Here is a 14,413-nt window from a genome sequence, read left to right on the forward strand (position 1 = left end):
GTGTGGACGTAGTGTAGTTTCAGTATCCCAGAGCAGAAAGGCTACTTCAAATGGCCACTAAGCAGCTGGCCACTCAGAAGCTCATCTTTTTAAAAATGCACTTTGGAACATGTTCTTTAAAGAATGTTTATTGTCTAAATATGGCTTCGTTCATTCTTATAAAAACATTACTTGGACATTTGTATTTACCGATTTTCATTTCAAAAGAGGGTCTAAGGCAGTTCTTACAGTGATAGGAGCACACTTTTCATGTTTTCTACTTGTGAAAATAACATTCTTCCAAGAGCTGTTTGATGCTATTTTTGTCCTTCAAACATTTTCTCTTAACACTAGAAATACATCAATCATGTACATAAAACTAAATGCAAAGGAAGGCACAGCTGGTTATATTGTGTATACAAGCAGAGTTCAGCATATGCAGAATTAAAGCAATAAAAAGCTTCACATCCGTATTAGTTATATAGAAAACATTAAGAAAGGTTCTTCACTGTCAGTGCTCAACACTTCAGAGCTAAAAGGATAGAAAAACAGAAACATTAAAATCCACTGAATGCAGAACAGACTTTCATATATAGCTGAATATATATATAAAAAAATGGTTCTTAAAATGCTAACATACATCTAGATTATCCGTGTTATGAAAAGTGCAAACCAGATTAACAGGGTTTCACAATGTCCTTCTCATGACACAGGTAAACTAGCCCATGGGGACAACTGGCTTCATCAGTTTTGAGTCCTTCCTTGCCGCCCGGTCATCATGACTTCTGAGAGCTGGAGGAGAGCAGTACTGGGGACGGAGCTCTGTCCAAACTGGGCAGTGGCACCGGCATGTGACCATTGAGCAGTGTGGGGAACTGTAAGGGATGAGAGGCATTCAGTAATTGTGGCAGATGTACTGAGGAGTTTGCATTCTTTTCACGCACAGACACACCAGTGGAGGTAGTTCCCGGCACCCAGGGATGGGAGTTGGTCGCTGCTCTGTTTGCAAAGGTTACCTAGAGCCACAGAGAGAGGCCCGGAAAATATCCCTATTCTGTGTGCCTGAGGTCCCAAAGCATACTTTCATGTTGCTGTAAAACTTACTCTACTACTGTTTTTAAAGGTTCTCAGCTATGTAGCCTGATGATTTGCTTTAAATATTGCGGGGAGGGGGTGGGTGGGTGTGAAACTAGAAACCAAGATTCGCTGTCCGTTTTCCATAGCACAGCAAAATTGTCCGTCAGTACTTGTTTAAAATGAGGACCAGGGAGCCGGACAAACAGCCCAGCAGTTAACAGTGCTGACTGCTCCCTTAACAGAGGGCCTGAGCTTGGTTCCAGCACCCACACGTGGCTCAACATTTAATTCCTATGCCAGAGATCTTGTTGTCCTGGCCTCTGTGGGCATGCACGCACACAAACACGTAATTAAAAACAAGATGACTCTTTTTGTAAAAGAAAGACTGTCTTAATTTTGGAGATGAGAAAGTACTTTCTCTGACTTAGTATCAATGCATTCAGTGACAGCCAGAGAAGGAGACAGTGAGACTTTTGTATTGTTGGTAACTAGAATGGTAAATGCAGAATGGAAGCATTATGGTTTGACTTCATGACCCGAACAAATCCTTCAGCTATAATCCTAAATGAAGAAGACCGAGGAAAAGCATCTTTTGAGCATGTGACTGCTCACAGCTCGAGTTCTGCCTTGCCAAAGATGAAATGTGTCCAGCTGATCTGCCAGGTGCTCTCCTAGCTTAATCCCTGTTTAGTCCAGGAAAGTTAAATATTAAACTTCAACACCAAATATCAAACTACAGAGCCTGGCACATGTTAGAAGTCCAATAAATATTTGTAGAATGAGTAAATACTTTTTTTTTTAATTTTTCAAACTATTTCAGTAACACATCCAACACCACCCTCTCAGGAGCTGCCATTTCATTGGGTGTTGAGGAATAGAAAGTAAGCTTCTTAGGCTCACTTTATAAATGAGAAAAATAACCCAAAGAGGTTCTGATTAACTAAAAGTCGTAGCTCATAAGCAAAACTAAGTTTTATCTCCAGCTCCACTAAACTGCCCAGTTCTTTAATGGTAACTGGCACACAGAAGTTTTCTGTCTTTCCGGCAGCTTTGAGATCTTTACATTTTGTAGGACTCTGTTTCACGTGTGTTCCTAGATCTATCGGAATGCGGTTTACACCATCCATGTCCTGGTCACCCCTCCCATTGGTGACTGCAGGTGAACAGCAGAACTGGCCTTGGGCGTTCCTTCTTTAAGAACAGTTGTGTCTTCTCTCTCTTTTATAGGCGGCTATAAAAGCATCATCTTTAGTTTTAGCTTCTTCCAGGTGTTAGAAATTCCTGTGTATGCACTCAGTTGTTATACTTCTTGATTGGCTTTTGGGTTTGTTTGTTTGTTTGTTTTCCTGGCGTGTTTATTTGCTTTTCCTCCACCACAGCCTTTCTTAAATTGCAACACTCCCCAGACCACCTCCCCTCTCTCTTCTCCAGTCCATACCCTGAACTTGCTAGCTACACTCACTTTAGATGCTTGAATCCGAAGCCTCACAGACCCTGCTCTTTGGCGCTCTGAGTCTGTGAGAGGCAGGGTTAGGAATACCGGCCAACCGGAACCAGGGCGCCTCCCTATACTATTGTGTGACCTTGGGCAAATCTCATCTTTGAAGTACACACAGAAAGAAACGTGACTTGGGCTGAAGTCTGGCACGCAGTAAGCAAAGTGTAACTTAGCACACTGATGCATGCCAGCCGGTATTAATAGCATCCCTACCTTCTAAGAACCCACCAACTTTGTTTATACATAATTTTCAGTACTTACCCTAGTCCTCAAACCCAACTCCAAGTCTTTCTCTTACCTCTGAACCGTCTGCTAAACACATGCCCGCTACAGTTCAGATCAGTCTAATGTTCTATCGTTTTATGTTCTGTTCCTTAACTGGCTCTCACTTTTCCTTCACATGCATATCAGTGGGATTTTCCTAACATACTCTCATACCTGTGGTGTATAAAATATTAACAGGTGAGGGCGGAAGCTCCTGAGCACACAGTTCGAGACCTGTAGCTGCTTTTCCCACCTGATCCAAAACGTGTTAAGACCTAACTACATTCTTCTCTCTGTGGAAGCCCTGTCCCTCTCTCTGTCTCAGCTCAGGTGGAGCTTCTTGCTTGGAGCCTTACTACGTGGTCTCCAGCTGGGAAGAGCTCTTCCATCCCCCTGCTGATCCAGCTCCAGCTCTTCCTGGGCTGCATCTCCTACAGGCCCTGCCACGGAGGACTGTAAAAACGTGCCAAGCTAAAAAGTGACAGAACACGTTCTCAGTTGGGGATTGCGTCACTTCTCCCTTGTTTCCGCGTGTACCTGCCTGTGAGGTGCAGTCCTGATCTGATCACCTGGCCAGCTGAAACCGAACTGCGCTGTATTGGTAGATCAGGCTCTCGAGTCATGCACGGCCCCGTCTTTGGCGCCTCTTCTCCACTAAAACATACTGCAGATAGAAAGCATACCTCTGTCCTTCTCTCTTTGCTGAAACCCTGCCAGATCTGCCCTAATCATGGTCTAAGTATGCTAGTGCACATCTGTAATCCCAACATCCAGGAGGCTGAGGCAGGAGGACTACTGTGAGTTTAAGGCCAGCCTGGGCTACAAAGTGAGTTCCAGGCTAGCCAGAGGTGTAGTGTGTGACCCTGTGCCTGTCCCTTTCCCTCTAAGATAGGCAGGAAGATACATAATTGTCTCAGGAGATCTTCTGTGGAGGACAAGTCTTTCCCTAAGGATTTCCATTTGCTTTCCCAGAGATCACACAGGAAACTTGTATTTTCTCTTTCGTTTATTAACACCTATTATATGTAAATGAGGCTTGTTAATTGTATTCATTTGGAAGGGGCACAATAGTAATCTGAATTCTGAGAAATCCATTTTGGTGCCTATTATTTTTAGTTGGAAACCTCATTCCTGTTAGCACGGTTGTGGTTTACCATTTTTAAAACTGCCACCTCTAACTTTTACCACACTCCATGGCTCTTTTTGTATGCAAAGAGTAGTGATATTTTAAAAGGCACAAAGTGGTTTTCCCTTGTCTCATGGATGCAGCCGTACCTTAGGAACGTCAGGCCATGCAACCTGTCGGCCATCCAGGCTAAGTGGTAGCCCCATCCCCCAACCTCTCCACTTGTTTTCTGAATGGCTCTTGGAGTGAAAACAGGTTTGTTTGGTAAAATTAAAATTGAAATTCTTTGCAGATGGCCTTTATGTGCAGTAAGCTGCAGAACTTGAAGTGTAAATTAGGAACCCCTAGTCGATAACAGTTCTCAGAATATGGTTCCTACACTAGAGCAACATTAGAAATGTGAATAAAATGTTTATCAGGCTGGGCGGCGGTGACCACACCTTTGATTCCAGCACTCGGGAGGCAGAGGCAGGCAGATCTCTGTGAGTTTGAGGCCAGCCTGTTCTACAGAGTGAGAACCAGGAAAGGCACCAATACTACACAGAGAAACCCTGTCTCGAAAAACAAACAAAAAAAAATCAATGTTTTATCAGACCCTATCCAAGACCTCATGAATCAGAAGCCCTAGTGTGGGCAGAGCATCTTTACTTGACACACTATCCATGTGACTCATGTGCATGCTGACTTCACAGAACCATGGGTATATTTTATGGGCAGCTCCCAGCTCCTAGAGGTCCTGGCTATCTATGGACTATGGGCATGAGCTGTATTTACTGTTTGGGAGACTGGAATAGGAACATAAGGCTCCATGAGTTCTTTGTGGCTTTCCAAGGAGGTCTCCAAGCCCCCCAATAAAATGGAAATGAGAGGCTGCTTGTTATTTAGATATTTACTGAACTCTACAAAAACTCCATGTTAGAGTCTTTAATATATTATTGCAGTCCCACTCCCAAGGAGCTCTGTATTCCTACAACTCCTTCCCACTCCGCTTCTACGTGAACATGCCACTTGCGGTTAGAATCGTAACAATCGCCATGTTCACCGTGCCTGACTGGAACTGAGCCGTGATGGGGACTGAGGGCCAGGGAGAGAAGGAAACCCGAGTCCTCCAGGGAACAGTCACATCATGACACCCTACTCCAAGCCTGCTAGGAAACCAGGGGGCAACATGATAGCAATCAAAACCTCTGTGGCTCACCCGCCCTTCCAAGGAGACCCTAAATCCTATCGTGTATACATTGTGTTCTTGCAGAGAGGGGCTCAGCAAATACCTTCAGAAGCACAGTGACCAACTGAGGAGACTTGAGCCCCTCTCACCGTCTACTGCCATCTGCGCTTTGGTGTCTTGTCACTAGGTCATCAGTGATGACTGACAGTTGTGCACCAGCTGATATCCTAGATGCTGGGAAATGGCACAGTGACCAGAACATGATTCCCGTCATTTGGGGACCCACTCTCCAGGAGAGTTTGCCAGAGCAACATGCTAAATGCCGTGTGAGCAAGGAGCTACGGTCAGTTGGGGGGGAGCCACACTAGGACAGGGGAAGCAGGCTAGATAAGATGATGGAGCCAGAACTGGGGAACGAAGAGCTGGCTGGCATCCTGTCCACCTACCTTTGCTTCACGCCTGCCCCTGCCTGGGTTCACCCCTTGAGTGGGTGAGTAAGCTGTCTTTGGGACTCGGAGGAAATACTGACCTCCCCGTGATGATGAGAAAGAATCCTGGAAGATTCCAGAACCTGAATGAATAATGAATGTGCTCCCCTAACTCAGGAAGGTCCTTCATTATTCTTTAACCATATGCTGCACGGTATTGTATTCCAAAATTAGAGTTTGGTTATAAATTATAGACTGGTCCAGGTAACTTCTACTCCAGTTTTGGAAAAACTCTTTTTATTTTTTAATGTTTTCTATGTGAATATATTGGCTTGTTGGATTCATATTTTAAAGTCCTTTATTGAGCGTTATGAAAGCTTTTTTTAATTTCAAATAATTCCTGTAGTAGATTTCCAGTTTTCCTAGTCATGTACTAATATCCAGAACACTTGAACAATCCCATGTTTGGATTCCTGACATGAGCACATCTTTTCTGCCTCAGTGACATTGTCTCTAAAAAGCTGTGCAGCCCAATCCTTACGAATCCCCCTTGGAAACTTAACATAGTAACTAGGTATATATGGGATGTAGAGGACAAGCCATGGGTGAGCCATGTTGAAAAGTTCGTTGTAAACCCTTACCTGGAAGAGTGTGTTTGGCCCTTGCAGCCTGGCGGGACTCAATGGAGCTACAGGACTAAGGCTGCTCCAGAAATGTATGCTGGAGAGCAGCGGACTCGGGGTCAGCAGCAGTCCATTCGGTGTCTAGAAGACAAGGCAACAGGCAGGTCTTGTTAGGGCTTCACCTAACGCCAGCCATGACCAAAAGGAGCCCAGGAACCAGTTAGGGGCACTGGCCATGGAGAGTGAACCAAACCTTGCCTTCTCATGAAAACTGGGCAACTTGAGTTCGGTCTGCACGGCTATCAGCAGTTTTAAGTTTATTTATTTTTTTTGCTCATTTTATCCACAATTCTTAGGCAAGTCCCCCTGCCTAAACATTCCGGTGGAAAAGTCGGGTTTGTAGCAGCTTGTCAGAACAGTTCCTTCAGCCTCTTCCTCCGTTCCCAGTCAACAAAGAAGTGTACAGACAAAACAGTATCCCTGGGAGGGCTTCATTTCTTACCAGACTATTCGGCCACAGTGGGCACCTATTACTTTACATGGGCACACACGTGTTCGTAAAAGTCTTCTCAAGCTTCACTGACTGTTATCAACAGCCCTTTAATAATTGACATCCTATCAGCAGAGTCTGCAGCAGCTTGTTCAGAGCCCCTGAGCTGAATTTGCAGACTTCCCTCTGGACGTGGGGCTGGGAAGAATTCATCGCCCTGGCAATGGAAAGTCGGGCTGTAGGGCCAGAACTTAGCATTTCTTAGAAGTGACAGGATTGGCATTTGCTTGCCCACACTCGGCAGGAGTCCTGGCCCACAAGCCAGCTAAAGGGCAGGAGAAACAACCCGCCCGAGCCAGGAAATGTGCACGGCTTTTATCCTCCGCAGAGGCCAGCTCCCTGGCCCAGGGTGTCTGCACCTCTGGTGACCAGAAGGAGCCCCTCAATGAGACTCTTTGTGTAAGAACTCGGCAAAGGCGCCAGCGTTTCAGATTGCATCATGCTGGATGCTGCCGTGTTATTTTTTCCTAGAACTGGCCTCAGCAGCTTCAGTAATTATCAGGAACATTGGAGCTTAAACCCAAATTGAAAGGTTTGCTCTGTTCGGCGGGAGAGAGACAAACATCCAGCCCAAGTGCTGACAGGTAAACAAATTTAAACCAAGTTATTTGAGTCTTTGGTTCCACGGCATTTCCTTCTGCACCGTGAACGGCCTACGAGGTTACTGGGATAAATTCGTGTTGTGAATCAGCGTTCCATTTTTTTTTTCCCTAGTCGTAGGCAATTTCACAAGTATGCTAGGCCAGCTGGCCTCACAGTTAAAAATTAATGAGCTCTGCCAAGGTTCCCATGTCAGAACCTCCACTCACTAGCTAGACAACCTAAGACAAGAAATCTAGCCTCTCTGGACCTCGATCTCAATCTGTTAAATGGTAAGAATGAAAATGCATGCTATTATTGTAGGGTTGCTGGGAAGATAATATAATCCAGCTGAAACTCTTAATCTATGTACAACCGACACACAGAAATATCAAGTCTAAGAGACTCAAGTCATGCCAAGTCCTAATATTTTTGTAAACTAGTGAATCAGTATTAACGATAAGACGTACCTGACATACTCATTGAATGGGCTTTATTCATGGGAGAAATTCTCAACTGTGTGGAGAAAAGTTCTGTGAAAGCCGCTGCAGGTGTGTTGGGCTCCAGGCAACAGACTCAGGTGATCTGAGAACTAATTTACATGATACTCCAGAGCTAGGTTCGAACCACAGTGTGTCACACTAACATTTAATACCCAATGTTAGGGCTTTATGGGTTACCCTCAATGAAGACTTCTCAAAGTCTACACAGTCTTCTAAACCATACAGGACAGCTACATGTTTCTCACCGAAGGCCACAAACTCACACCTCTGGGCAATATGTAAAACAGGATTTCTGTTTCCGTAGTCTGCAATTTACATGCCCCTCTGGGTTGGAGGTGTTTGCACATTTGCTCCCAAGGAATACAGGAAGTACTTAGAATGCAGGGGCCTTCTGTTTCTCATGGTAATACAGTTGAAATGTCTTCTATAATTTATGCAAATAAACGTTGTGAAATGACTTCATTCACTCCTCCTCCGATCGCTGCGCTCCCTGGAGATCCTGTGACCTTAAAAGAAGAACTACTTGGGAACTTTGAAGGGGAACTTGCTCAAGAGCCTTGCCTGGGTTATCTCAGGACATGGCAGAGCCCTGCGTCTCTGCCTGCCCTCCTGGAGGGAGACCTGCAAGAAGGACCTGGGGGGCTTGGGGAGAGGAGAGCTACAGGAAGAGCCCATACGGCTTCTTCCAGTCCACCTGGGAATGGCTGTCTTAACGAATGGCCATAGGAGTCCCAGATCCAAGCGAAAGCCACCCAAGGTCAATGGAAATCCATTTACAAGGAAAAAGGAGTTCCCCACAAGGATCTCCTTCCTCTTCCTCACCATTCAACTTCACTTATACATATGACCTCTAACCACAGAAGCTGGCCTCATCCAGATGTGTTGCACCTGTGTGCCCTGGTCCATGGCCCTTTGTCTGCATCACATCCTTCAGCCTTTTCTACCCATCTACCTCTGCCCATCAAAAAAACGCCACCCTCTCAAAGTAGACCCCTGGCCTCTCCTCAAGCAAGTGGAATTTCTTCCCACAGCCATTGGGGAGTTTCATTGTTTCCTCCTGATAACTCAGTCCCCAAGTGCTTGATGAGCGAAAGGACTTTGCAGTACTGTGCTCTCCCATCGGAACCCAGGACAAGTCTCACTTGGTACCGGTGGCTCCGCCCAGCACTTCTCACCCTGCCCCCTACCCTAAACCCCTCCCTCCCAGGGGCGGGGCTTTGCTTCCCCTTCCCCAGCTTGATCCCTGTATCTTTCAGCCATTTTGGCCATGCTGGTCTCTTGGCCCAGGCTACCTCTCTTCATAGGCAGTTCCTCTCTTGCTCTCCCTCTCTCCTCGCATGGTCCAGTTTAGTCTGCTGGCCATGTTCAGCCTGGACTCTTCCCTCTGCCTGCCTTCTCCCTCGTATCTTCAACAAAAATCTCCATACTTGAGGGGTAGTCAGGCCTCATCCTCTTAATTCAGTTTTTTCATTTAGCTTCTCTGCCTGGAATGACCTACGTGTTCAAAATTGAACTCATCTTTCATATCCGCTGCTTCTTAAGACTTCAATTTCAGCAGGCAGTACCAGCAGTCCTGTATCTCAATGTATACCCTGACTGACACGGGAAATATTTGCAGAAGCAAGAAAAACACAAGACATGATGTCTGCACACGTGGCCCTTCCTGCAGCATCCAGTCACTGCCTTCCTTGAAATCACTTTCTATCTCTTTGCTTCATCTGCATTCAAGACTCAACCAGAATGTCACTCAACCAGTGATATTCTACAACGGCCACCTAGACCAGTCCACTGGCCTCATGTGTCATGTCCCCCTCCCCATCCATTCTGTACATACTGCCAACTTAGTCACTCTGAAACACCGTTCATTCAAACTCCACTCAGTTTCAGGACAAAAAAAAAAAAAAAAAAAAGGCCTCCTTAGCCATAATGCTACGTCCCCTAAAACCTAATACGTACCTCGTAAATTCCCTCTGTGAACCCTCCTCCTTGGCTTTATGTGTCCTGGGCTTATCACACAGAGATTCCTAGATGACTCTATCACCAACCTTTCCACACTTAGCTTCCCTCACTACCCAGCTTGGTTCCCGTGGTTTTAACCGTCCCTCGCATGTTGGTGACTCCTTAACTCTGGCCCCTGGTTCTCTGAGCTGGTACATCTTGACCTGAGTGTAACCTCTGATTTATCACAGTCCACACTTGTTACCCTTTCTCCAGTAGCTTCCCGCGGTCTTTGTGTTCAACCTCCAGCTCTCTCTTACCCCTGCGGTCACCATGGCCTGTGGCCGGTACTCTCCAAATGTCTCCCAGATCCAGCTCCTCTGGCTGTGCCTGTCACGGCCTGACAGCTTCAATGTCCTTTCGCTGGAGTGTCTATTACAAGGTATCCTACCCGGATACAGCGGCCCCTTCTAGATGTATGCCATCGGGGTAATTTCGCCAACACAGTTAATACCGTCACTCAGACCCCTCCGGCTTCCTCCGGCTCCCCCACACTGCTGACTTTACCTTTGAGGATACCTTCCCATCTGACAAAACTACAGCTCTTCCTCTGATACCCAGAGCTCTTCCACATCCTTGTCTCACGCTCCTCTCAGCCCGCAGCGCTCCCATCCTGTGTAACGGAAAGGTTCCTACTGCTTCCGCCTGACCCAAGTGTGACCACCCGTCCCTTAGCAACACTCCATGTTCTCTTACTCCTCCGGGCAAATGAATCCCCTCTTCCTAAACATGCCCTTTGTGCCTCCCAGCTCTCGGGGACTATTCCATCCAGGCTGTATCCTTAGCTCCAACCACAGCAGCTTACACAGGGATGGTGCTCCCCCCCCTCATAATTAGGGAAAGGAGCCAAATCATCTTGTTCCCTGTGCTCTTTGGGTCTCCTCTGCAGGTCCTAACTGTCTCGTGTGTGTGTGTGTGCATGCACATGTGTGCACTTCATCATGGCTAGGTGAAGGGGTTAATGCGGCCCTCGTGACGCCGTCACAGGCTGATGACGTATTAAGGACAGAATCCTTACACTAGGACCCAAGGTTGTAAAACTAGTCACTTATGTCCTTTTTACGTCTTGCAAAATCAAGGTTCAGTGGTTATTTATTTACTCTAATGAGGAATGTGTGTTCCACTTGGCTTATGCCTCTAGAAGCTGTTAATGTCCTGTCAACTCATGTCTCAGCCTCCTAGGCAGATTTCATGACCCTAAATTACATATTGGCCCATATTCTTGACCTTGTGAGCAGCACCTGTAAGCTCGTGAGAACGAGAACCGTGTCTCTCTACTAACCCTGGGCAAGCAAGGAAGCGTCTGGGTGTTCAGTGACCAGCTCCGTTCGAGCTGATTAAAAAGAGGAGGCATTCGCTACCTAACAGAATGTGCAGCATCTCCTCAGTGGCAAGTATCTGCTGATGTCTTGAGTGGGTGCTTGAGACAACAGGAAAATCATTCAGACTTTAGGAAAAGTCGAGGAGGAACCCCAGCACATACACCTTAAAACCGATGCAGGAGGCACACGGACTCTGCCATAGTAGCACCCCAGTTAAACATTATTTTAGAAAAGTTGGGTCAGTGGTAAAGGCACTTGCCACCAGGCTGAAGTTCAATCTCTGGGTCTCACATAGTGGAAGGAAAGAACCAACTCCTATAAGTTGCCCTCTGACCTCCACACGTGCACTGCAGCACACACCCCGCCATCACACATACAATGTGTGTGTGTGTGTGTGTGTGTGTGTGTGTGTGTATAAAACCTCCAGAAGTGACGATCTCTAGAAAGCCACAATGTTGTCTTAATTCAATAAAATCATAGTTTTAAAGACTTGAAAGAGGACTGGAATCCCATAAGAGTTTGTGCAGCTCCGATCTGAAGGAAAGGGGTAAGGAGAATCTCGCGCGTCGGATAGAAGTATTGAAAGCAGTGGAGAAGACAGATAAGAAGAGCCATGAGCCCTCAATAGCAGAGAAGCAACAAGGGGACCCAGGGCACAAGGAGGGAGGTCACTCTCTTGGGGTGTTTATCTGGGGCAGCCCACAACGCGGGAGCCAAGAACCTTCTCACCTACCTCCTACAAGGAAGTTCTCAGCCTGTAGGAAAGGTCATCATAAACAAAGCTGGAGGCTTGGCTGGGGAAGTGTTAACAGAGTAAGAAGGAAGTTGAACGACCCTTTGGAGAAGGGAGAGAAGAGACACCCTGTTTTTCTTCTGAGGATGGTACAAGAGACAGGAGGATGGAAACCACCCTAGAAGCGGGAGCCAACAGGATGCCTGCACTCTGGTTGCTCTCCCTTGCTCCAGACTCCCGCCTTCTGACTCCGGATCAAAGCCGTCTGGCCACCCCATAATAAAGGAAGTCGAGTTTAGCATTTCAGACCTAGCAGGCTGTCTCCACTCAGTCAGCACTAATCCGGGGCGGCTGCTGAGCAAACACCCTGGGGCATGCATACTCAGACTCTGAGGGTGAATGCCTGCCCCGTGCTAGAAGGGATCTGATTTCAGCATCTTGCACAGTACAGGTGAGATGAACATGAGTCTTGGCATAAACGAGAAAGGTAACGCATCGGCCCTGGATCCTGAGTTAACTTCGCCTCGGGGAGACAGGAGTAATGGGACACAAAGGGAAAATGACAGGAGGAGGGGACAAAAAAAACGAACCGGAAGTTCCAGCTGGCACTTCAGCCTGCCAAGGTGCCTGGTTAGAGGCCAGGGGGGACTTCACACCCCAGCTCCTCCCCCTCTGCCTCCAATTTGGTAGCTTGTGCCAACAGAGACCGCAAGCGGCCTTGCTTCTCGGCGACATTCGGATAGGACCTCTGTGGCTGAGCTCTGGCGGCCTCCCATCTCTATACCTATTTGACTTTTGTTTGAGTTTTACAGACCCTTGTTGGAGAAGTTCTTGACTGTCCGCGCTGGCAACTGTTGCTTATTATAAACTTAAAACCCAGGGTGACGTCCCCGGCTCTCTATAGCTCCTGCTAAAGGAATCACAAGTGTTCCTGCCATGAGGTGGCTCCGGGGGCACCGAGGGATTGGCAGAATCACGCTGGTTTTCTTCTCTGCACATCAAGCTGGAGGTGAAGAGTTCAAATCTGGATTTGGATCTAACGACGTGATGTGGAACGGGACAGTAATCACGTGATGCGGCGCATCAAGGCTCCCTCACTTTTAGGGGACTGGGTTAGTGCAGCACACGTTTCCTCTCTTGTAAAGAAAGTTTCCCCTCCCCAGGGCAAAGGTTTAGAGGGTGTTCTCACAGGTGACCAAATGCCATGTGCCCACAGGGTCCCACTGCGCAAAGCCACCCCACAGGAGAAGAGAATGTTTCCACGGCTAAGGGGAAGTGCTAACTAAGGTGGGCAAGGAAGCCCATGAGCCAGGGAGTAAACCCTCCCATAGGAAGGGTTCAAGGGGATGTTGTGCATTCTGGTTCTGAACCCCGCCCGCGCCCGCCCCCCAAGGGGGAGAGCCGAGGGTGGGTGGGAGAGCCGAGGGTGGGTGAGTAAGCTTCTGGAGCAACTTGTTGGAGGGAGCTTCTCTACAAATCTAAATCTTACACCAACTTCAAGCACAGCCAGTCCTGAAGGACCTAAGGCTTGTCAGGATAAGCCCGGGCGGCCCGGCTGGTCCCAGATAAACCACCAACAGCTGAGAGAAGGCAGGCGTGGTTGAGTTTTACTGTATCTCTGCCCTTCCCCCATCTCTGTTGCCCACAACCACACCAGGAGCAGGGCCCACACTCCAGGAACATAAAGGAACCTCTGGTGGCGTTTAGGTCCTGAGGCTCCACTATGTCCCCAAGCACCCTCCTCCCAAACTCTCTCATTCTCTGTCTCTCTCTCTCCCAGGAAGCCTGGGCCCATTTTTGAATTTCTTAGTACTCACTCAATGAAGGTGGAGTCCTCTCAGCTTGACTCCCAGATGCCTGAGGCCCACAGGCCTCTGTTACAGAAGCCTGGCTTCCTTCCCTAAGCATTCTCTCCTCCAGGCTCTAGGCCAGAGGTTCTATCTCCTGGGATTAATGCTTTGTCCACATGCTAGGATCCCTATCTCAGGTCAAGGTCCCCAGCCCTGCCTCCCTCAGCCCCTCTGAGAGGTCCACCCCACTAAGTTCAGAGTAGCTAGGCCCAAAGCCACACTAGAAACCTGAGGGATTTTCCCCCGAGATAGCCAGGGCTACGTCGCGCGGAGTCGGTGATCCAGGCTCGCAGAGAACTTAAAAACACCAAGACAGGAGGTGACCTGGCCTGGTTCTAGACCACTCTCAACCTTACAGTCATAAACACGGAGGCCAGACTGTCCACCTGGTAGCTCTGATCCCTTACTTGCATGAGCTGCTACATTGCCAGACAGCCCTGCTTTGTTAGGGAATGCTAATGGTTGGGAGTGCATGTGCCCGTCCCAACCTATCACAAGAGTCCTGCGCCTCTCTCTCCTCAGTCATGAATGCCACTTCCCAAGAGGGAGCCGTCCTGTCACCCCTGCCTGGGAAGCCTTGCCAAGCAAAGTAGCAAAGAGTTGCTGGCAGCTGGTCTGCAGAAACTGTGGTCTGCTGTCAGTCAGGGTCAAACAGCTGCTCGCCCACCCCCCACCCCCCATCCCCGGAGGATGGCAGCAGAGAGTGTTTGGCTTC

At 47.8% G+C, this 14,413-nt stretch overlaps 1 protein-coding gene across 1 annotated transcript in view; it reads right to left on the minus strand.

Moving 5' to 3' along the window:
- Positions 1-110: 110 nt before the first annotated feature.
- Elk3 (ETS transcription factor ELK3) overlaps positions 111-14,413 on the minus strand; it is a 64,170-nt gene continuing 49,867 nt past the window's right edge. The window contains exons 4-5 of the mRNA XM_052753127.1: positions 6,182-6,304; positions 111-854 (exon numbers count right to left, since the gene is read on the minus strand). Of these exons, the coding sequence (XP_052609087.1) occupies positions 756-854; positions 6,182-6,304 (222 nt within the window). The 3' untranslated portion in view covers positions 111-755. The remainder of the gene's footprint in view (positions 855-6,181; positions 6,305-14,413) is intronic.

This window comes from Peromyscus californicus, unplaced genomic scaffold (genome assembly GCF_007827085.1).
Source record: "Peromyscus californicus insignis strain IS unplaced genomic scaffold, ASM782708v3 Scaffold_24__1_contigs__length_46423439, whole genome shotgun sequence".
Classification (NCBI taxonomy): domain Eukaryota; kingdom Metazoa; phylum Chordata; class Mammalia; order Rodentia; family Cricetidae; genus Peromyscus; species Peromyscus californicus.